This window comes from Galleria mellonella, unplaced genomic scaffold (assembly GCF_026898425.1).
Source record: "Galleria mellonella isolate WM207_F2 unplaced genomic scaffold, CSIRO_AGI_GalMel_v1 utg121, whole genome shotgun sequence".
NCBI lineage: Eukaryota > Metazoa > Arthropoda > Insecta > Lepidoptera > Pyralidae > Galleria > Galleria mellonella.
This window is the reverse complement of record NW_026441983.1, coordinates 1,654,503-1,680,104: the sequence shown is the minus strand read 5'-3', so window position 1 is coordinate 1,680,104 and position 25,602 is coordinate 1,654,503. Positions and strand designations below refer to the sequence as shown.

Sequence of the window (25,602 nt, the reverse complement as noted above, 5' to 3'; positions counted from 1 at the left end):
GGAAAAAATATATATTATAGCTTTATACAAAGTATTCTTTTACCTTGAAACATGAAATACGGTTAGCTCATTGGTATGTACGATTCACATTTCAAATTTACCGCGAAATCAGAATTATTCTCGGTATCAATTCAACGCGGGTTTCGAATTTTTATCAATTCGTTTTTAATGATTTCTTAAATTAAAAGTAGCACAAATAACTACGATAGAATTGAAGAAAGCTAAGGAAAGAGAATGAATGTCATTAAATTATTTCAATAAAAAAAATAATATCCATGCCAAGTTTTCTTTTTTATCACATTAACTCTTTGCTTAGTAAAAGTGCAATCGGTATACTTCTTTCTATTAAAAAGAGCATCTATTCAATTACAGATCCCATTTGACAACACATTTGAAGCTGTCACTTCATATAAATATTTTCCTTTGCCTCCACGGAATTACCACTGGAAAAACATTACTAAATGTAATCTAATTTCAAAAAATAAGTAAATTAGTATGTTTAGTAAACAATCTTGACATATCTTTTTATGGAAATTCCTGTATGTAAAATAAAAAATAACAAGTTCACAAAGATGTTTAGTTCATCGATTTATAAATTGTTGACATTTTGTGTACCTTTTCTTTAAACGATTAATTTCTCTAAAAGTACACAGTAAATAATGTTGGCAACATTGTTTACTAAATGCATCAAAAAAAAAAGAAAAGAAAAAATCATTTATCATGTTTACATAAAGTTTAAAAATAGAATTCGAAGACCTTTTGCTAAACATGAAACACAAGGTGAATTCCAGTTTAAGTTGTCTTCAATCATAACTAAAAATCCAGAGCGGATCTAATATACGTTAATTGTATCATGATCATAAAGTTCACCAGTTATTGTTGTTTCCAACGCAACTAGGTTTTTTTTGTCTATGGTCACGCTTAGTGCCCTGAGGTCGACGACTGCAAGTCTGTTCACGGTTGCGTTGCAGTTGATATGTAAAAATTGTAACAATTAATTAAATTGTTTTTAAATTGCTTTTGATGGACTTGGAGTAAAAACAGTTGCTCCATTATCCTAGATGATGGATTGTCGAATATCAAAATATTTAAAAAAAAGAACAATTTATAACCTAAAAAAGTAATGTGCCATTTTCAATGTTGCAAACAAGAAATAAATAATATCCTGGCGTCTTTATTTTAACATACAATTACGAAATGCCTGAGTCAATAAAAATAAAAGAATAAAAAGATTTTTAAGTCGGCTGAAAAGAAATTATTAGGCGGGTCTATGTGTATATTATAAAAAAAAAATTAATATCTAATCATATTATGCCAATTATTTCATTATATTTCTTAATGTTGGCGTGAACATAATACATACAATCTGATTTTTTATTGGATGAAAATGGAATGATAACCTCCGCCTGCGCTATCGGTATACGCTGTCGTGGTACCAGGGGAACATGACAAGTGAAGATATAGTCAAATCATTGGTATATTTTGTAGAAGTTATTTCCATCCAAATTTTACAATTATTAACAGTAAAATTGTCTAAAATCTTATTCAATAAAAATCCCATTTCGCCAATTTCCCTCCGAGCCCCGCGCTTCGAGTAACCCACTTTCCCGCCATCTGTGGCATCATTAAATGTAAATTGAATGGATCTCTCCAGAGGGATATTCCGCCCTCGCCATAATCCCTGTGTATATTATGAATAGACATTTAAGACGTTATTTTGACCACATTTTTTTTATACCACTGAGATGGAAACCAAGCATACGGCCCACCTAATGATAAGCGGTTATTGTAACCTATATACGCCTGCAATCTTTTTCAATTTACAAATGATTTAAAAAAAAAAACAATTTCTAAATTCGATTGTATTTTTTTTATGTTTGTTACCTCATAACTCAGTCAGTTGTAAACCGAATTGGAAAATTCTTTTTCTATCTGAAAGCATATGATTACAGGTTGGTTCTATTGAAATTTTATCAAAATCGGTTCAGTATTTTAGTTTTTAAATCATAATAACTGGTTTTGTCAAAACAGCACTAAACTACACTTATCTAATAGCCGTAGTACAGGGGGGAAAGGAATTGTTAGTAATGGAGACTGAGAATCCCATTGCAAGCAATACACCCAACCAGGTCGACCTCCTCGCGGTTCTCCCTGAAAACTATCATGGTTATTTCCTGATGAATTCATCATGATGGGCTAACTGGCCTGTTTTCATTCTCATCTATCACCCTTCACTGGTGCTCCGCCAGCGTATCCCGTCAGCGCAGGCGGGGTTACCATACCATTTTCACCCATCAAAAAAAAATAGACGTAGTACAAGTATTGATTGTGTTTTTCTAAAGCAGCGATTCCTAAAATGGATTCCGCAGAACCCAGGGGTTCCGTAAAAGTCACGAGGGCTCCGCGAAATTATTTACACAGTGAAACAATTTCATTTTTATACATTTAAAATTAAAGGAAACTATAAAGTATTGTACTTTTAAAATGTTTCTAATAAAAGCTTTTGTTCTTATTTAAATTACAGTGTTTTTGTTTTGTAATCATTTGACATGGGGTGCCATAAAATGAAAGGTATTTGGTGGGCGTTTCGTTATCTTGAAAGTTTAGGAACCCCTGCTCTAAAGAGTATTTATATTTAGTAAATTTTATACATGTTTAAAACATCAGTCGTTTAACCCCGGCCTAGAAAGGGCTACCCCTTCCTTTCCCGTGGGCGAGGATCGAGGGATAGGCATCAGTGTCCCTTTTAAAACATCACGAAAGTCCAATTGCGGTCGCCAATAGTCCCTCCAAACGTCGCAACTATCAGCGAAACCGCCTGATATGATTATGATGTGTTAAACTAATTGTCGCTTATTTAACATGTTGAGCGCCATGTTAGCCATCGGTGGCTGACACTAGACTTTCCGTTTAGGCCGCGTCAGCCATCGGTGGCTGACAGCGTGTAACATGAGAACTATAAAATTTTACACTATTTTACGGAATTACAGAAAATTTATTTAAAATTTATAGGAATCACGTTCCAAACGTAAACTACCTTCTACTACGATAGGAAACACCAGCTGGCCTGAACGGAATTGCTGTAGAAATACGCGTGGCGCTCAACGTGTTAAATCCCGTTTCTACTATACCACCAAAATACATGATTGAAACTTTTGTAGATGGCGCTAAAACCAATTATTTACACGCAAAAACATCACTCTCCATTCTTTTGTAGGCGAGTGAACATATCGTGGATATCAGAGTGTATTGTTTTTTTTACTTTCTATAAAGTTAACGACGTGTTTATAAAATGCCACGCGTGACGCAGAACAGAAGGTCCTAATAATAACTTTGTTATAATTTTATATGGTTTATGCTACAGTGGACTTGTACGCCCTGATCGTTATTTCTTTGATGTTATACCATCTTTTTTTTTATACAATTTAGAATGGCAAACAAGCTGACGGCCCACCTGATGGAAAGTGGTAATCGTCGTCTATAGTGCATTTACTACTAAAATATGTACAAATAATATATTACTAATACATATAAATCCTTGCCGTGTCCCGGTATAGAATGGACCACCCCTTCCTTTCCCGTGGGTGTCGTAAGGGGCGACTAAGGGATCTTATGGTGAAGGGATGGGCAGCAGCGTCCCTCTTAGAATATGTATAAAAGCCTAACTGCGGTTGCCAATCCACATGCTAAGCGTGACAACTACTAGCAACTACTGGCAAACCTCGCTTTATGGGGAACTTTTTTTTTTTCAAATATCCCCTATATTATTAATTTAGTAAGATTACTAAGTTTTGTTGAAATTTTCACAAGAATTTCGTAAGTAACGAATCGAAACGTCCAGTGGATTGGTCGACATTTGATTTGTACGTCGGACAGTAGCGGATTGGCTTACAGTCGGGTTGAGTATTCGTTTGTACATATATTATTTGCAGTAACTAATCTAACTAAATAATCTAAAAAAAACTAACTAATCTATACAGCTAAGTTTAAAAATTTAAAACACTATGGAACCCAATTTAATTAACCTTGAAACTGGAATTCGTTTATATTTTTATACCTCTTTTACAGATAATTGACTAGGCAATCATGTACCACTAGAAGGTTAAACAGTTTAACCTTCTTAGTCCTATATCTCTCGGACACTTTGAAATCGTTTACAAATTTGACCTTTACCCTACATAATAATAAATAAATAGCGTGACCTAAATAATACTTGTAAAACACACCAAGTATGTACTAGGCTATCATAAATTTAAAAGGATTCCACCCACGCATGTCACTGGCCACCCCTAGAGACACGATATTGTATTGCGATAATCCTTAAAGCATTGGGGTGAGTGAGGGTGTTGTTGTATGTGGGTCGAAATTAACTTGGAAATAGTTCTCCGCAAACATACCTAGAAGTTCTGCTAACCTAATATTACAAACAATTTTTGCCATTTACCTACCGTTTCATTTTAAATGTAATATAAAAATGCTAAAATTATATCTAAATCGGCGCATCCGTTTTACCGTGAAAACTAAGTAGATCTGATCTCGTAACTTACAGTTAATTTCTAATTAACCGGCTTAAAAAAATCGTAGACGATTTTGATGATTCTTTTTCATATGCTACAAATTCTCCGATGATCCCATTTGTTAAGATTTATATTAACTCTTCATTGATTTATGTGAGGCTTTCATATTACCAAATCATGTACCAGCAATTCATAAGTTCATTGCATATATTTATAATATAGGCCTCGGAACGGATATGCGTTAATTACAGGAATTCATTAACACACGCCCAGTTAGTGTGTTTACTTCCTCCGTTAGAGGAACACGCAATTAGACGCAATTACTGTTGGCCCTTGAAGAACTCTCTTGTGCTTATGTTCGCCTGGTACTTTTTCGTAGTTTTTAGGTAATATTTTTTTTATTAACTCGTTGATGTCTTTTAAATGAGTATACGTTAATTGTAATCAATATGGCGTCTAGATTCCGCCATATTGGATTCTGTCATCAATTATATTATTGTTAGTTTTTACCTAAGAAAAATGGAATTACATAGAAGGAGTGATAAAATTGTCAATTCATAGCAGGCTAGTGTATAGAAAATGTTATACGGCCGTATAACCCTACCAAATTCAGATACAACCTGCTCGCATACTTTCTACATAAACTGTGTCCAATATATAATCTAGTAATGTAAAATTTGTCATTGACAAATAATTGACATATCAAACATTTTCTATACACTAGCCTGCTATGAATTGAGAGAAATAGCAACTGATGGTGTATCTTTCTTCCTTTATTCACTAATTATATTTGCATAAGAAGAAAGCAGGCAACCATATGATTTACAGTTTTTAATTTATCATTCCTTCTATGTAATTCCTTGTTCTTAGGTTTTTACCCATCAATTTCTTAAAGTTGGCGCCATATTCAGCTTTTCCGCTCCGGCTCTCTGACGGGTTTAGTCCGTCTATAGTTCAAATGTCTATAAAAAAATAAATCTAAACGGATCAACGGTCACCCTAGTGTAATTTATCAGATTTCCTATAGAAGGATGCGTAGGCGCATCGGAGCGCATCTCCGCGGTGCATTCAACAAACATCAAATTACACATATACTAGCGATCCGACCCGACTTCGCTCAGGTAAATAGGATATTCGAAAATACAATAATAATAATATATATTTACTGATAATATAGCTTTCTGCAGTAGGCATAAGTAATATGGATACCGATCCGATATCAGAGGGAGACTGTACAAAAGTCGATTGCTTGGGTACCTCTGTCCCATTCGTGTTTCAACCGTGAAGCAGTTGTGTTTGCATGGCTGTGTTTCGGTTTGAACGGTGGGATATGACAGTGAATTTACTGGGTACAGAGGAATAACACCTGAGTCCTCAGGAATGGCAACGCATGGGGGGTATCATGGGCGAAACAGTATACTTTGTTATTTCCATATTTATTTCGCTCATGTCTATAGGCGACGGTTACCACTCTCCATCAGGTGGGCCGTCAGCTTGTTTGCCATTCTAAGTTGTATAAAAATATATATATATATATATATATATATATATATATATATATATATATATATATATATATATATATATATATATATCGGGTTTCTCGGGACATCGATGGTGGAAACCCCTATCGGTCGTATATCTATTTTCGTATGTTAAAAGTCTGTTATTTCAATATTATTTTTTGGATAATAAATTCTAAATCAAATGTTACCTGTTTATATTATTGATACAAAGATCATCAGAGAAGAAAACCCCTGGCAGTTAAAAGGATATATCCAACTTTTAACTAAGCAAGTAAAACCGCGCGTACAGGCGTGTCTCCGTCTATTTTTCTTATCTAGATCAGTATTGACGTCACGCAGTCTAAACATAGAGTGGGGATTGCACCAGGAAGCCTCTGACGCAAACGGTGACATTATGAATGCGCGCGCATCTTGCTGCCATAGTGCGGCGGGCCTATGTTTTAATCGAGCCGTAATGATGCGCCTGACATTTCCTATGTAGCTTTCTCCGAATTCTCTGTTTGTGTATTTACAGACATATCAGTATTACTCTTATAACTTTATGCTCGCCTAGTACTTTTGTGTTATATAATTACTAGGTATTACCCGCGACTTTGTTCGTATAACCGAGACATTTTTTAATGTAACTTAGGCAAAGGAGCTGACGGCCCACCTGATGGAAAGTGGTAACCGTCATCTATAGACATGAGCAGTACCATGGATATCGCAGAGTGTTTTGCCCATGATACCCCCCATGCATTGCCATTTCTGAGGACTCAGGTGTTATTCTTCTGTAGCCTGTAAATTCACTGCCATATCTCACCCTTCAAACCGAAACACAGCCATGCAAACACAACTGCTTCACGGTAGAAACACGAATGGGAATAAGGTACCCAAGCAAACGACTTTTACACAAAGCCTCTCTCTAGTTGATTAAATAGACCATGCCAAATACTATATGTACTGTTGACCTTATCTGGTCGACCTCCACGCGATTTTCCCTAGAATCCAAATACCTAGTATACTGAAAGCGCAGGCGGAGTTACCATTCCACCTTCGCCCATTAAAAAAAGTAATAAATTCCATGTATGCCTAATTTTATTACTTGAATCTAATCAATATTTATGCTAGAGCTACCTTGAGCAATACAGTATAATATACTATGCCGCCCACAGTGATACTTTCCATAAGGTAGGTGGTCAAATCATTTGCTATTCGAGTCGTATAAAAAATGGCATAGAAATTACCTATTCAAGTAACCATTTTAATCATGTAATATGTACTTACTTTATATGGAGTATGAAATACCTTAAAATTTACTCCGCAAAAACAACTGTTAACGGAGCAAAGGATTATCAGCCCCATTGCTAGCAATATACCCTGTCAGGTCGACCTCCATGTGGTCCCACCTGGAAACCATCGTGCTGAATTCTAGGTGTATTCATCACGATGGGCTAACTGACCTGCCTTTTCATCCTCACCTATCATGTTTCCCTATTACCCAAATAGCGCAGGCGGGGTTGGAATTCCATTATCATCCATTGAAAAAAGTCATATTTTAAAGGAAATGTAAATTACAAAAATAATTTTAAAAAAATGGCGTACATTTCAAACTATTTCAAAAAAACTTTTTTTTTATACAACTTAGAATGGCAAACAAGCTGTCCTTTCCCGTGGGTGTAAGGGAGGACGAGGAAAAGGCTGCAGCGTCTCTCTTAAAACAACTCCACAGCCTAACTGCGGTTGCCAATCTGCCTACCAAGCATGGTAACTACTGACAAAACTCTCCAAGGGAGTGGCTTTTCACCAGTGGAGAGTTAAAGGCTGATATAATGATGATGATGATGATGAAATAGTGAAATTAAAATAATTCTCGTCCTGGGGTCTGCTTGGGGTCTGGATTCTTGCTTAATCCCGTCTGCGTTATCGGTATACGCTGGCATGGTACCAGGGGAACATGATAGGTAAGGATGTATTTAGCATACATGTGCTATATGGGATTAAGAAGGATCTAAACTACTTTTTATGTTGGTCAGTAAACATTTCTCGGTCACGCGAAGCTGCGTGTAAAAACTAGTTTTATTACACTCGTATTTGTCAAATAGTTTATCCACAAGTAATGCAAAAGTACAAAACTATACAGCCTAGTTATTTTGACAGTTGTTAGTAAAAATAAAATATCGCTTGTCTATGGTATACGAAAATAAATTCCACCCCCAAACTAAGGGATGCACAATTAAATACGCACCGAGGGGCGCAACAAATTACAACAGAGAATTAGTTCCGAAGCTTGGCGAAGCTATTTTTGCAACTAAATTAATAGTGTACACGTGTCGGCTAAATATATTTTGTATACCCAATATGTTTATGTTCAAAATAGGAATTGAAAAAGTTTACCAGAGCGAGACTTTGTACAAAATTTGCTTGGGTACCTCTGTCCCATTCGTGTTTCACCCCTAAAGCAGTTGTGTTTGCATGGCTATGTTTCGGCTTTAAGGTTGGGATATGGCGTGAATTTACAGGGTACAGAGGAATAACATCTGAGTCCTCAGGAATGGTAACGCATGGGGGGTATCATGGGCGAAACAGTATACTCTGTTATGTCCATGGTACTGCTCATGTGTATAGGCGACGGTTACCACTTTCCATCAGGTGGGCCGTCAGCTTGTTTGCCATTCTAAGTTGTATAAAAATGTATATGACAGAAAAACGTTTACAGTCTTATGTTAAATCTATAAACTATATATTTATTTATCTTTCCCAATAAATAATTTAATCGTACTTCCTTTTTTTTTTTATAAAATATCTTATTTCCGATTTCGATCACTAGTATCGGGAGAAAAGCTGTACAGCTTCCGGCGGATGTTGGTCCCCTCGACACCAAAATGGCTGCCACCCTCATATTTTTTTCAAGACCACCTGGCTCGCGCGTTGCTATTGTTATATATTCGAACTTGATATTATTGCTTAAATATGGGAAATATCTATACTGCTGGGGGAAAGGGATTGTTAGTAATTCGATATAACAGCCCCGTTGCTTTTTAATGGATGATAATCATCAGCGATATCGGTATATGCTGGCGAGGTACTAGGGGATCATGATAAGTGAGGATGAAAGCAAGTCAGTTGGTCCGTATGACGAATACATCAAGAATAAATTACAACCGAGAAGGTAGACCAGTCAGGGTGTATTGCTAGCAATAGGATCACTAGTCCCCATTACTAACAATTCTTTTTCCCCCTGCCCCATTGCTAGCAATATACCCTATCAGGTCGACCTCTACGTATTTCCCTTTGGAAACCATCATAGTGAAATTTTACTAGAATTTGTCACGATCGGCTAACTTACCTGCTTTCATCCCCACCTATTATGTTTCCCTGGTACAATGCCAGCGTATGCCGATAGCGCAGGTGGGGTTTTTTTTTATTGGATGAAAATGGAATGGTAACCCCGCCTGCGTTAAAGGGATACGCTGGCGGAGCACCAGTGAATGGTGATCGATGAGGATGAAAACAGGTCAGTTAGCCCATCATGATGAATTCATCTGGAATTAATCATGATAGTTTCCAGGGGGAACCGCGAGGAGGTCCACTTGGTTGGGTATATTGCTAGCAATGGGATTCTCAGTCTTCATTACTAACAATCCCTTTCCCCCCGCGCTGGTGAGTTTACCATTCCATTACCACTACTTACTTAAGTATCTCGTGTTTTGAAAAATAGAAAAAAATGTATAATACATATAGGAGTGTATTTCAAAAAATTATAAATGTATTTGATTTTGACATATTTTAGATATATAATTTATTTACATCACTTTACAGCACACAAATAACAATAAACAAATATAGACATGCACAGAAAAGAGAAAAAAATAAATAAAAAAAGATAGTAAAATACATCATTATCAGCGTCATCATATCAGCCTTGGACTGTCCACTGCTGAAGATAAGCCTCCTTCTTAGAGGGTTTTGGCAGTCGTTGCCAATCTTGACAGGCGGTTTGGCAAGGAAGGTGTGGCCAATTCTATGCTGGGGACCGCACGACAAATACACACAAAAAGTATTTTCTTTCCTTTCATGCGTATGCCATAGTAACACAAAATTGTCACAGTTCAGTGCCTTTTCCTTCAAAAGGGCAAAACACTGAGTTTCTGTTACCAGTCGCGAAATTCCTTGACACGAGAAATAAAAAAAAAAATTGTCTATGCCCATTATAATTCCTTTTATTCGTAATATTAAATACTCGGGCAGTAAACAATCCGAGTTGAAACGGTACAAGTATTGTCACCGTTCGCCGCTCAAGGGGAACGCCCCATCAGCCCCCATGCGCACGTGTGCCCACTTCCTACGGTGTTCAAGTTCAACGCCGTACAATTTAGGAAGTTAGGAAGTTGCGTAACAAGAGATTTAATTGTGTTTCAAACGCCGACGCCATTTTGTAAGTGGTTTCATTTATTTATTTGCTTTTGTACATTCACTTATAATATAGATATTAGGTTATAACAAAAATGTACACAGGTGATCTTATCCCTTGAAGGGATCTCTTCCAGTCAACCTTGAGAACTCGAAAGGAGATAGATATGGTAGATAATTTATTTACATTACTTACAGCACACAAATTACAATAAAAAAACATATATATAAAAAACACATAATACACAGTAAAAGAGATAAAAGAATGACAATAAACAAAATATAAAAACTAACAATCTCCCTTCTTTCCCTTCCTTCATGCGTGTGCCATAGTAACATAAAATGGTCACATCTCAGTTTATTGCTTTGCCCTTGAAAGAGCACACTGATATTCTGTTGTGGCCAAGACTCAGTCGCGAAACTCCTTATTAAAAATAATAATAAAAAGAAATATAAATAAAATGCATTGTGTGTGTCCATTACATTCGCCTCCATTTGATGTTATATTGTAAATAAATAAATAAATAACAGATACCATTAGGTGAGGGGTAGTCAGAGGTCACTTTCTGTCACATTCAGGTATTCAGGCAATAAATATTTCCGCTGCGTACCTATTAGGTATGCCAATTTTTTGTTTATTAATTAAAAAAAAAATTTAGTTCTTTTTTTAAATTGTGTTTAGTTTCAGACAATCTTAATCTTAATCTCAAGGAGAAAGTATCTTTATGGTTTGTATATAAAGCATAACATATATGGCGTAAAAATAATACGACAAATTATAGATTTATTAGTAGCTATATACTTAGTAACAGAGTATAAGTAAATATTCATTTAGCAAAATTAGATTTTTTTTAAATATTTTCTTTTTCTAGCGTGCTAATTGGCAATCTGTTCCTTATAGATCAATAATCCAATCTGCTGTTTGGATGTCAGGTTTTAATCTTGTTAATATATGATGAGATGACGAATCCATTAACCAGCTCTCAGTCTCTGTCTGTAAATCTATTATACAGTATACTGTAACCTGCCCAGGAGTATGAAGAATAATTGTACCAAGTTTCGTTAAAATCCGTCGAGTAGTTTTTGTTTATATAACGAACATACAGACAGACAGACAGGCAAAAATTTTACTAATTGCATTTTCGGCATCAGTATCGATCGCTAATCACCGCCTGATAGTTATTTTGTAAATATATTTCATGTACAGAATTGACCTCTCCACAGATTTATTATAAGTATAGATATAGATAGATTAGCCAACATAATGTCAATTACGTCTGTGTCAATAGTTGCTATTTTATATGTAATATTTGAAATTGGAATCTAATTTTTTTTTATTTCATTCTAATTTTAAAATATGTGTTGATAAGGATATTCGATAAATGTACGTTCTTAGAACTGTCGTTCCGTTTTTAAAACGTGTTCCTCATTTAAAAAAATATATTAAAAAAAGTATTTTGAACTGGACGCGTACTAAAGTGATATATTTTTTTTTATTTATTTATTTATTTATCAAACACAAAAAAATTTACAACAGCGAGTACATTGGACCCCGCACTAGGAGAACCTGTATCGCGGGAGTCCATATGAGATTACCAAGACACGGTGGTTTACAAGTATAAATTAAATTAAAATACTAAGCTAGTTTTACGAAAGCAACAAGTTAAAATGAAGCGCTTCGTGAAGACATGCGCATAAAACAGAAAATCATGTAAATACTCTAATATTACATAAATAAATACATACAATTAAATATACTAAAGACATACACTACTATATACGAATATCAATAAATGGTATATAATATTAATTCTGTGACATCGTAATCAAGATTTTGGTAATATCACACGAATAAATATAGATAAAGTTACTGTATTTACTCACGTGGCTTTTTATATCTGATAAATAATTCGCTTATTCAGCATTTTCTTATATAACATCAACAAGGAAACTTTTATTTCAGTCCTCGACGATTATCAGTCTTATAGGTATACAAATAAAGTTTATACTTCACTGCCTAGACATGCGCACGCGCAAGCTGCCAGCGCATCTGCCACGCAGGTGGGTCTTATCATAGGGGAGCGACAATAGGCCCCCTGTCTTGGGGTTATTTAAGGGTAACTGGATTTATATAGCCATATTGGACGTGTAAGCGTGTATTTTTGAGAAATGTAAGTATTTAAAAGTGTTTAAAGATTTTGCGACCTTCAAAGATCAGCTAAACTAAACTGGTGTAGAGTTAAAAGAATTATTATAATTATTTTAGTAAAATTTTGTTACTATGCATGATAATATGGAAACCGATCCAATATCTATATATTGGGTTCCTCTGGATATCGATGGAGAAAGAAAGGTCCTCATCCATTTCGATATCGCCCATATCGGTCGGATATCTATTTTCAAATACGAGTATGTTAAAAGTCTGTTATCCAATATTATTTTTTGGATAACATACTTTCCGGAAGGAGTTGGTGTCGTGTCGTATCAAGAGGTGAAGAGACTCGCTGAAAATCGTAGTGAGTGGCAAGAGCTCCGCCGACAAGAGCGCAGCTCTTAAATAGGATAAATAGATAGAACATACTTTTAATATATTCGTAATGGGACCAGTATATAAATATTGTAAATATATATATATATAAGACCTTCGGGTAGAATTTCAATTAATATAGAGGCATTGATATTCACATAATATTGAATATTTATTATTTTTATGTCCAATGATACGCCACAAATAGAACTTAGAAAACTGATTTCATGGTGTTTAGTTTTCTCCAATGGTTGTTTTCTTTTGTTCCAGCGCCCCGCACCTCCTGTACAGGGGGGACGCCAAACAACCTCCCGCCCCTCAGCTTCCACAGCGTCCATGGGGAGAACATCCGGGTGTCCCGCGATGGCTCCATGGCCAGGCGTGTGGAAAGTTTCTGCAAGGGCGTCGCGTTCAGTGCCCGACCAGTTAGAGTCAATGAGAAGGTAAGGTCTCAACAGATTCTATCTAATGAAACCACCACTGTAGTTACGAGGAGAGAAAGGAGCTAGTGACCGACTCTAATAACCGCGTTTCTAGCAATGTACCCTTTCAGATTGTCCTTTCTGCCTTTTCTGATTGCCAATTGAGTCGATTTTATTTTCACGCAAACCAATGCGTTGGCAGGATTAATGTTTGTTTCCATTAAAGAACCATAACTATGTTTTATCTATAAGATATATGAAAAGCACGAAAGGTGGTGAACTAACCCCATAAATGGAATAAACACAAGCACTGCGTAGCATCTGATGAGCCGTATGCTATCCAGCAACTTTTCTTGCATAAAAAATACACATATTTACAATTGTATTTCTACATTTTCAGGTGTGCGTCCGCTTCGTCGAGATCTCCAATAGCTGGAGCGGAGTCATACGTTTCGGTTTCACTACTCACGATCCAGCCACCCTCGCTCACGCCCTTCCTAAATACGCCTGCCCTGACCTCACCAACAAACCTGGCAACTGGGCCAAAGCTCTCGGCGAAAGATTCTGCGAGAAAGACAACATTCTGCATTATTACGTCAATTCCGCTGGGGACGTCCATTTCGGAATCAACGGTGAAGATAAGGGACTGTTCTTCTCAGGGGTCGACACAAGGAACCCTCTCTGGGCGTTGGTAGATGTCTACGGAAACTGCACAGCGGTTCAATTCGCGGACCCAAGAGTGCCGAACCAAATCAGAAGACCCAACCAGAGTCCTATAGAGGAAGACCGCTTAGTCAGCAACATGAGATCTTTAAGCATCGAAGAGGCACTACCCCCGCCAAGATACGCAAATCCCCTCGTCCCCCTTAGTCTGCACAGAACGAAAGGGCGTAATGTCCAGTTTGTCAACGATAGGGGAGTAGCGGCGAGAACCGAAGCGGAATTCTGCCAGGGTTACGTTTTCACCGCTCGCCCGATGCGTCCGGGACAAACCATCGTCGTCCAAATACTCGCAACGGAGTCGGCATACGCTGGAAGCCTCTCAATTGGTCTAACTTCCTGCGACCCGGCTACCTTAAGGCCGTGCGATCTGCCGGATGATGCGGAGTTGCTATTAGACCGTCCAGAATATTGGGTGGTGAGGAGAGATGCTGCGAATGGTTTAAGAAGAGGTGACGAGCTAGCTGTCACCTTGACCATGGACGGAGAGGTCCGTGTGAGTAGAAACGGGTCCACTCCTATGACTGTCATGCATGTGGACCACACTTTGAGGCTGTGGGCGTTTGTGGATATATATGGGGCCACGCAAATGGTCAGGATGCTGAGTTCCCAGGTGACTCAGCAAGCGCAGACGCCTCCGCAACAACTAAGGGTGTTGACTGGGTCGGCAGCACCGATAACTACAGGGGCAGGAGGCACTGTGCTTGTGGTGAGCCTGCCACCGCAGAATGGTGCTCAGAACGCGGCGAATCAGCAAGGGCTCACGTTGGCCAGCGCTCATTATATCGAGGTGAGTATTTTCTTGTTTTTATATGACTGGGATTCGCCGTGAATACCCCTTCATTTTTTCGTCCATGATACCCCCCATGCGTTGCCATTCCTGAGGACTCAGGTGTTATTCCTCTGTACCCAATAAATTCACGCCATATCCCACCCTTCAAACCGAAACACAGCCATGCAAACACAACTGCTTCACGGTTGAAATACTATTGGGACAGAGGTACCCAAGCAATCGACTTTTGTACAAAGTCTCCCTCTGGTAATATTTAATATTATTTCTGTATATTTAGAAGATACTTTCTATAATTACATCTGAAGGAACGAAGTGTAGGACAGTCTTACAATGGCGGAGGTATTGTTCCAGCACTTCGTAGCAGCATAATCACAGCTCATAATCTTAATTTCTATTTCCAGCCAATCCAAGCCTCGTCTCAACTGTGCTTGGCCGGCCTCCAACCCATATCGAGCCCCCCGTGCGCTCCGATACCACAGCAACCGTTCCCACGTCCGAGAACAGACGCGCAGTGTTCATCCACCAGCCAGAACAACTGCAACGAACAGGTCCAAATGCCCAACGGCCACACCGAACCCCTGAGACTGGCTGATAGACTTCAAAACGGACCATCGACCAGCAGAGGTCACAACATCTACTCTGTCATCGGCGAAGGTAACCTTACAGGAACTGAATGCACCATTTGCTACGAGAATCCCATAGACAGCGTCTTATATATGTGCGGACATATGTGCATGTGCTACAGATGTGCTGTACAACAGTGGAGGGGGAAGGGTGGGGGTCAGTGCCCCCTCTGTCGGGCACAGATCAAAGATGTTATACGCACATACAAGTCCTGATGTGTTTAGATGGCGCTGTTATGTTATGCCAAAAAGTTGAGGTTACATGTATTATATACTCTGTGGTGAACGATTTGGCGCGAATTTCACGTATGCATGTGTGTGTGTGCCGTACGAATGGATGATTATGATTGTGTTGGTATGTTCTTAATTTAAGTTCTAATGTATTGAGCTCGGGAAGCCAAATAAGCTGAGGTGTGGAGACAAATCGATTGTGTAAGCGAGATAGTAGATATATACTCCTTAAATACACGAAAGAGTAAGCAATATTCTATCCGTTTTCTTACTACTAAAAGTCTGGTGAAACATATCTTATTATCTATACTTTTCATTGTATTTACAAATTTATTTGCTACTTATTAATTGTCGTAGATACAATACGTGAAATTCGCGCCATTTTTTATTCTGGAACGCTAAAAAAATATTGCTTCCGTCATCAACCAATGATGAAATGATTGTCATTAATAATATCAGTCAACTCAATTAATTTATTCAAATTAAAATAAACAGCTTTAAGATTTATATGTGGCTGTATGAGTTAGAAACTTTGCCTCATCTTTGACAGATGAAATAAATCAGTTGGCGGGTGTTTTTTTTTTAATAAGGAAAAAATACTGGCGATATTTTAATGGCGTTCCAATACTTTATATAATTATACTGATAATCAATGCACTAGTGTATATTTATGACTTAGTTATTAGTAAGATAAGAACATAATAGTGGAAATATCATAAATAATATATAAAAACAATATACCTAGGTGTTTTAGGTTCGCTTGTTAGGAAAATTTGATTTTGGAATAATATTTAAAGAGAATTGAGAATTATTTTAGATGGTAATTTTGAATGTTTTGAAAAAAGTCGGGGAATTCGAATATGGAATCTGTAAAGTATTCTGAATTTAAAATGCAACTCATTAGACGATCAGGCCATCGTAACGTGAATATTGTTGTCAGGTTTTAATTAAAAATATCTACGATACATATTACACCAATTAAAAGTTTCTTTTTTTTTTTAATTAACAAAAATACCAACCAATATATTTCATATATTACCTTGGCTTTCATATATTACCCCAATGTTTAGGACAATTTTACATTTTTAATTTAAACCTGGCAACACATTTTATGACTGGTAATGACTACTTATGTAATAGATGTCCGTAACTATTCTACAATGATATTATGGTGAACTTTACCATTAATATTTAAATATATTGTTATATAATTTGTACTAGATACTTGTAGAATTATAATAAAATAGGTTTATTTTAGGCCAAAACATTTCATGGATCAGTTGATATTAATATTCACAACAAACGATACCAAAAAGTTTGAAATTAATGCATATATATATATATATAAAGGACATTTGATATAAATATGCAATAATGTGATTAAACAGAGGATGTTATCGTTAAGTTATAAAAAAAAACTACTTAACAAATTTATTATCCATTTTTTTTTTCGTAATTCAATTCTGAGGTCGTCTATTTTTTTTTTTATCTTTTTTTGAACATAATACTCAAAAGGACAGAGACACATGAGAGATATTTAAAAAAAATCTTGTTCTTTATTGTCTTTGATTTTTACATAGATAAAGAAATAATTCTTTATCTATGAGTTGATTGATACAATAGAACTTCTATCTACGATTATAAACTTTGAAAATCATCTGACGAGGCTACCTGTATTAAAAATATATGTACATATGTAGTATATAATTGCTAGTGTATTATAATGTATCTATGAGTCCGAAAACGGTATTTATATCTATATGAAATTCTAATGGTCAGGCTGTATGACTTAGTTCCTTTGCCTTTTCCATTGCAGATAAATTAATCGTTCTGCTACTAATCTACGTGGAATAATACATTATTCTGATTATGAAATACTCTATGATTTTTTTTTTAATTATGAATCTGTAATGACATAAATCTGACGCTATGTGCATAAGTTCTCAAAAATGATATAATATAATAACAATAATAATAAATACCTTTAATAAAATAAAAAATACGAAAGTATATATTGATTATTCGATTATTCAAACATTGCGACAAATGTCTAGTTGCTTTTTTTTTTTAATTTGTAACGAACACTTTGTTAACGTAATCTGGGACATTTACGTATAAGTCTAAAGCTTAATCACTCGAATATAACGGATCTGTTTAAAAATCACATAAGAGATACATGTGTCGATGAAAACAGGTAAATTGGGATCATCGATGATCCATAATAGTTGTGAGGAATTGAATAAGAATTAATCCCGATGGTTTCCAGGGAGATTGATCTGGCCAGGGTATATTGATAGTAATGGGGCCCTTACTCCCCATTTTTAACAATCCCTTCCCCCCCCCCCCCCCCCACTGACCGATAGTTGCAAGTATATAAATAATATTCCAAAAGAAGGACAATTTGATATAAATATTCGAAAGTATTGATAGAATTGACGTCACGGGTAACTCCTAGGAACAAAAATTGAGATGCGTCTTTTTTTTATATGATGTTAATATTAAGTTGATGACATATTAAATATTAATATATAATAATATAAAATAAAATGGCAATTGTCTAAAAAAGATTCGTATACAAATTATATGGTAATAGAGGTACCAAAGGAAGTTGACCACAAAAAAAAAATTTTTTGTTTGCCGCCAAAAAATCCAGAGTAGATTGTAAATAACGGAAAAAAAATAAGATCGTTTATGTAACTATACTTATGTTTATGCAGTTAAATTGTTTATTGAGTAATGTTTAGCTGAAATCTTTTACTAATAAAGGATATATAATTAATCCTAAGATTGATTTTAAATCGATATTTATTAACTGCACACATCTCTTCTTTTTTTTTAATCCATTTGATTTTATTATCTATAAAAAAAAGGTCGGACTAGGCTGTATGAGGTTTATACCTTCGTCCACCCTTTTACAAATTACATAGAAAAATTAACAAAAAAATATCTCTGATTGTTGATTTTTATTGTTTGTGTTTTTAGGCGGATTATTCAGAATATAGTTTGTACAAAATAGCAATAATAAAAAGAAAAAAATGATCCCTTTTAGGGATGTGTGTAGACAATTTCGGCTGCGAACTACGTATTTACGTCCATGACTTACCGTGATAGATTTAATGCATTTAATAATTTAGCAAGCATATAATAATAATTATTGATATTTCTATTGTTAATGTTACCAATAAGGCGTACTGTCGGAGCGGTAGGAGCTGTGCTACAGAAGCAATTTTACACAAAATCAAATCAAAAGTTATCTTAGACAGTTTTTTCCCGACCTTCTTCCCAAAGACAATTGTCCCCCCCCCCCCCCCCCCCCCCCATAGTAACTCGACTCATACAGCTAATAACATTAAAAAAAGAGCATATTCCTCTTTAAAAGGCTGGCAGTACATCTGCAATTCCTCTGGTGTTGTAGATGCTGATGGGCAGCGTACCATCAAGTGAGCATGTGGCTCACTTGATTTTAAAAAAAAAGACTAGATAAATATATTTTTCGTATTTCGACTGTTCCGGGGGTCTACCATGAAATGAAATTCCGAATTTTCGGGCTCAATTTCGTGTTTTTGTTCGTACCTAAATCAACCCAGTAAATGGAGCTTAACGTTTCGTTCATCATAAATCCTATCCTAATAGTCCAGAGGAATGATATTTTAATATTTTTAATAATTTTAAGCGGCATGTATTATGTAATTTTGACATCAAATTTCTATTTCGTTCGTCGAAAATATTTCATGGTAAGCCCTCTGTTTACTACTAAGATAATTATTTTTTCAAAATGGTTTAATTTTTAATTCTACTAAATATCAATATTAATATACTTAACAGATATTTTTTTGATGTAATATGTAATTCATAATAACAACACAAATTTAGGTAATTATAAATAATCTCCCAACGCACCATTATCGAGGCAGCGTGCCCAAGATACTGGCAGTATTACCTCTTTGGATTGCTAAACTTAATATTTTGCGCAAAGTAGCTCTCGGGTCACCAGTAAGCTCGATGAGCCGGTGCGATCGTCCGATAGATACACTGAATAATTTAGAAATATTTTTAAAATCTTAGATTATATAGATAGAGAATCGAGCCTCAAAAACGGGTCAACTTTTTGTCAGCTAATTGTCAAATTAGCTGACTCGTTTTGTTTACCAGTGTTCTATATACTTACGCACACAATGCACCTTGACGTATCTATATTTAATTATGTAATAAATAAAATGAGTGTTTACGCATTAAAAAGATGCAGAAATTATAAGACAAAATAAATATAGAAGTTATAAAGGAATCACTCATAACTATTTGTGATGTAAAATTGTATGAAAAAGTTGACCCGTTTTTCTCGAAGCGTTTGTATGGAGACACTCTATCTATATAATCTAAGTTTAGTATCGATAATAAAATTAACATTACAGTAAAAGCTACCTATCGCTCCGGTCCAACAAACGGGAGTTCCTAAAAAATGTCTTTATGTTATTTTCTCTAGAAAGAAGATTATGAATTTAGCCGAAACGAGCTGGTAGATATCAAGCTACTACGCTAATGCCACTGCTAAATATCACATATCGCGAATAACGAATGACAGGGGAAAAATTAAAGAGTGTTAGGTTAGAATTTATTAGTTTTGGCGCCAATTTGATATCGTAATCACAGATTAATTATCAAATTGGCGCCAAAGCCAAGCGTTATCTTTTTTTTAAGAATAACACTCGAATGTTGCCAGTATTTTCCTAAAGATTTCGTTACACGGAGAAAATATCATAAGACATTTTCGACAATAGAGATATACACGGCTTTATTAGAATGATGTTTCTTGAATATTTGTATGTAAAAAAATCAACCATTCCTCTATTGCTCAATTGTTTTGCGTTGACAATACCAAAATCTGTATCACGTAATGCAATTCCGTTCTTATTGTAAGTTTGTATTGTTTAAAAAGCTGATTTGACTAATAACTTAATAGTAACACTAAATTGGCATCTTCTAAGGAAGTCTATTACTTTTTTTTTTTATAAGACTAAAAGTAAAATGCCTTTTTAATGTTATCTAACCATTGACTGACTTCTTTATCTACTTTTTATAATGATGTTTTAATACTCGTATATCTGTTTTACTTATCTGAAAATATGTTTTTATTTGATAGATTTATGTCCTATATTTTTGGGAACATTTTTTTCCCCATATAAAGATGTTTTTCCCAGAAACGAGTTTAGAAAATCAATATTATGTTTACAAGTTTTTTTTTTTTTTCTTTTTAATTGGTATGAGTTTTAAAGCATCATTAATGTAAATTTGTAAATAATTAAATCATTCCTCTATACCAACAATATGTTTATACCAAACATTTTGCCAGTTTTGTTCTATTTAATTTTTTTTTGTATAATATTATTATGATGGCAATACTGAGATACATATACTGTGTATTATAAATAATTTAGTAAAAAAAAGAATACTAACTTAAAAATCTATTTGGAACGTCTTTTATGTTAATTAATATAACGTGTCTATGTTACATATAATTGACATTACAAATTGATGTTTTTGTGTATTATATTTTTTGTTAAAAAGTACAAGACTTCTCAGACGACTCATGTATGGCCCACTTAAGACGAAATATTGTACAATTAAGGATGGGTAATATATAACTGTATCTATGTATTTTAGTTGCAATATCTGTATATCGACTCAAGAATGGATATATTATATATCGTTGGCAAAATACCCTAATATCGGGGTGAACGCCACAAAAAAAGAAAAAAAAAAAAAATTATATATCGTCTATTTAATATATAATATTGAAATGAATCCGATTGAAATATTTACCCATTTATAAATCTTAACATCTGTCATACGTCTGAGGTGTAGAGAAAGAGACACATAATTGGCTGTATGACAATTGTATGTAGAATGTCATACAACGAACTATGTGTTAGAGTGACACGTGAATACTCTGTAGTAGTTATGTTAAAAAAAATTCATTATCTATGGTCTACAGTTCGTGTGATATATATAGTGTTTCTATCTCAGTCACTCGCGTTCAATACGCGAACATCTATCTATCTCTTTTCAGGCGGTCAACTAACCGATTTAATCTAAAACCCCTGATTTAGATTTACGAGTAAATAAATATACTTATTTGTGAATTTCAGACCCGTACAATAAGTCCCTATGTTTCTTTTTTTGTTTAATAGGAAATATGATCTAGAATCTCGCCTTAATAATTATACAATTTATTTATTTATAATACAAGAAAGAGTCAGCTGTGAGTGTGCGCGTGAGTGAATAAGAATGATTGTCAATGAGAGAGCAGCTACCTCTTTCGTTCACATAACCAAAATACCAAAACAGTGTGACCAGTAAAATAAAAAAAAAAACACCACGATTAATTCACAAGCCAAATCTAAAATAAGTTTTTAAGGGAAAGATAATTGTAAATATATGACGTAATTATGATGGTGTGTTGATACATAACCAGAATTTATATATATTTGAATTCAAATCCTAAAATTCTTGTAATAAAAAAAAAACTTAAAATGCTCTTATTTCGCTCTAAAAACTATAACATACTAATGGTTTTATATGCTTCTGTGGTCTTGAAAATACATGTAAAAATTATGTCTTAAGAGAGCGTTCCAAAATTAAAATTGAACATTTTCCAAGAATTTAATACGAAGTGATTCCCATACAAAGTCGCCTAATATTTTTCAATTTCTCACCTGAACTCTAACCTTAAAGTTCAATTGAAAAATGAAAGTTATGAGAAACTAAAAAAAGTAAGAAAAAAAAAGTAAAAAAATCCTTTTTTCAACTTTCTTCTTTTAAATTACATTTATAGTGAACAAATAAAAAAAAAATTAAATCGATCAAGCATTAAAAAACTAAACTACAGTACAGATTTTGATATTATGTCTATGGGACCAGTCTGTAAGCCTGATTTTGATCCTTTCAGATGAAAAAAGATTTTTCCAAATCGGTATACGACTGATGGAGTTATGAGGTAAAAAAAAACCGAATTCAGAATCTGCTTCTTTTTTAAGTCGATTGATAATTGACATAATCTGTGAATTTATTTGATTATTTCTTTCTTTAATTCTCGTTTTACAAGAATGAATGAATGAGTATACTTTATCTGCATTATACAATATAGGGAATAAGCAAGACAATTCATAAATGTAACGATACAATTGTACAAGTACAGTAAGGCGGTCTTATTGCTGAGAGCAATCTTTACAAGACAGCCTTAGGGTTATTTTTGAGTATGTATCAACACGTCATAGACCAAGTTTCATGTGATATGACTTTGTTTTTTTTTTTTCAATTTTTGTTTTTTTTTCGAGCTTGGTCAGTGTACAGCGTTGTCATCTAGTCCTTAGTAATTTATTTCTTTTTTATTATTATTATTTTGAGAAAAAAAAATGCATTCTTTGTAAACGATGTTGGAATTTAGATTAAGTTTTCGAATAAAATGATTATTGAATTATTTTTTGTCTTTTTTTTGTGGTATTTATTCCCTGTGAGATCAAAGTTTAAAATTTCATTATTGGAAATATTACAATCGATGGCTGACAAAATAATGGTATTTGTAGAACATCAACATTTACCAGAGGGAGTCTTTATACAAAAGTCATTTGCTTGGACACCTTAATGAGTATCTATAAAGTCAGGTTAATCTATATTTATAATAAATCTGTAGAGAGGTCAATTCTGTACATGAAATATATTACGAAATTAACTGTCAGGGGGTGATTAGTAATCGATACTGATGCCAAAAATGCAATTAGTAAAATTTTTGTCTGTCTGTCTGTCTGTATGTTCGTTGTAAAAACAAAAACTACTCGACGGATTTTAACGAAACTTGGTACAATTATTCTTCATACTCCTGGGCAGGTTATAGTATACTTTTCATCACGCTGCGATCAATAGGAGCAGAGCAGTGAAGGGAAATGTATCTGTTACATCAAAACCACTGAACCGTGAGTAAGGACATAGACTACTTATTTTACGAAAAACGACAGAAACGCGGACGAAGTCCCTGGCAAAAGCTAGTTTAGTAATATATAAAATAATTAAAATCCATGTGGCTACAGTTCATGAAATGAATAGAAAAGAAATGATGATGGTGATGATATATTATCATTGACGTCTATAAGCGAAGGTTACTACACTCCATCAGGTGAACTGTCAACTTGTTTGTCATTCTAAGTTACTTAAAAAACAATATATAGTCGAGGGAAGTCTCCTAGTGTTACATACTTAAGGTTTAACGAAATACTTAAGTTTATAAAATTATTACGTCAACAAAATATAAAATGGAAATAAATTATACAAATGGCAACATCTGCATATTTTTAAAAAATAAAATAAAAATATCATAGATAAGAAAATTCTCAATTATTGCCATTTTCATTTTTTATTGTACTTAGTTTTTTTTTTTACACCAATGAGATAGCAATCAAGCATACAGCCCATCTGATAGTAAGCGGTTACCTAAACCTATGAATGCCAACAATACCAGGGTATTCCGCATGCGTTGTCGACGCTGAAGAAATCTCTTTATTGCCTTTTTGAAGAACCTAGCACCGGAAAGACTTTACTTCATGCACCAAGCTATGGTTTTTTTTAAATATATAATAATAGAATAGCAACCTCTATAACGCTATCGGTGTACATAGGAGGGGCAGCAGTGAGGAGTAATAAATGCAGATAAAAGCAGGTCAGTTAGTGCATCGTGAGAAATTCGATAAAAATTACGTATAATTGTTTTTGGGGGGAACCGCACAGAATATTTTTTTTTATACAACTTAGAATGGCAAACAAGCTGACGGCCCACCTGATGGAAAGTGGTAACCGTCGCCTATAGACATGAGCAGTACCGTGGACATAACAGAGTATACTGTTTCGCCCATGATATACCTCCCATGCGTTGCCATTCCTGAGGACTCGGATGTTATTTCCTTCCTTAGTATCCTGTAAATTCACGCCATATCCCACCGTTCAAACCGAAACACAGCCATGCAAACACAACTGCTTCACGGTTGAAACACGAATGCGACAGAGGTGGCCATGCAATCGACTTTTGTACAGTCTCCCTCTGGTGTTTATTACCAAAGTGTGTATATACACAAAGTTTAACATTGATTCCTATACTAAGCCGAGTCTGTCTTGTCTTGTCTTGTCTTGTAATTGTGTTGCCAAATACATGCATACAGAAATTAAAGAAGGCTTTCTAGTACTACAGATAACTGTTTACCTATAAGTTTATACAAATTTATTTTTAAAATATGATTTCATAACTACTAAATTCATGTGAGAGTGCGTGCGTGCCTGTGTGCGTGCGCCCGTTCGTAATTGCTTGCGTGTGTGTGTGCGTGCGTGCATGTGTGTGTGTAAATAGGTAACAATTAAACTTTTAATATTCACAATGTAGTGACAAAAACAGGATTACCCTGGCAACATTCTTTATTAAAAAAAAATATGGTCGGGATCAAAAGGACATGTATCCAGAGCCGTAAAACATATTAATAAAAAAAAAAATAAAGATCATTATAATGAACATCATTCCGAGATAGAACCAAAAAATGGAAATATAACTTACTCAGTTTTACACGAGTAGCTAGACATATAAATTAGTATTTTATATTAGTTTTAACAAGAAAATAGTTGATTCTTTAGATTACATTATTGTAAATTGCGTAGGGATTTCTATTTTTTTTTTTAATAAATAATATATGGCCTATGTCACTTGCAGCTACAGAATAGGTACAGCTTTTAATAGGTGAAAAAAAAAACAATTGAATGGTTTTATCCATTACATATCCATTATAAACACAAAAAAAAAAACAAATCTTTCTTCT

At 34.7% G+C, this 25,602-nt stretch overlaps 1 protein-coding gene across 2 annotated transcripts in view; it reads left to right on the top strand.

Moving 5' to 3' along the window:
* The window catches only part of LOC113510533 (protein neuralized), a 72,196-nt gene extending 48,968 nt beyond the window's left edge, over positions 1-23,228 (top strand). For both annotated transcript variants that reach the window (XM_031910529.2, XM_052899248.1), the window contains exons 2-4: positions 13,233-13,405; positions 13,785-14,894; positions 15,299-23,228. In XM_031910529.2, the coding sequence (XP_031766389.1) occupies positions 13,233-13,405; positions 13,785-14,894; positions 15,299-15,736 (1,721 nt within the window). In that variant the 3' untranslated portion in view covers positions 15,737-23,228. The remainder of the gene's footprint in view (positions 1-13,232; positions 13,406-13,784; positions 14,895-15,298) is intronic.
* The last annotated feature ends 2,374 nt before the right edge of the window (positions 23,229-25,602 follow it).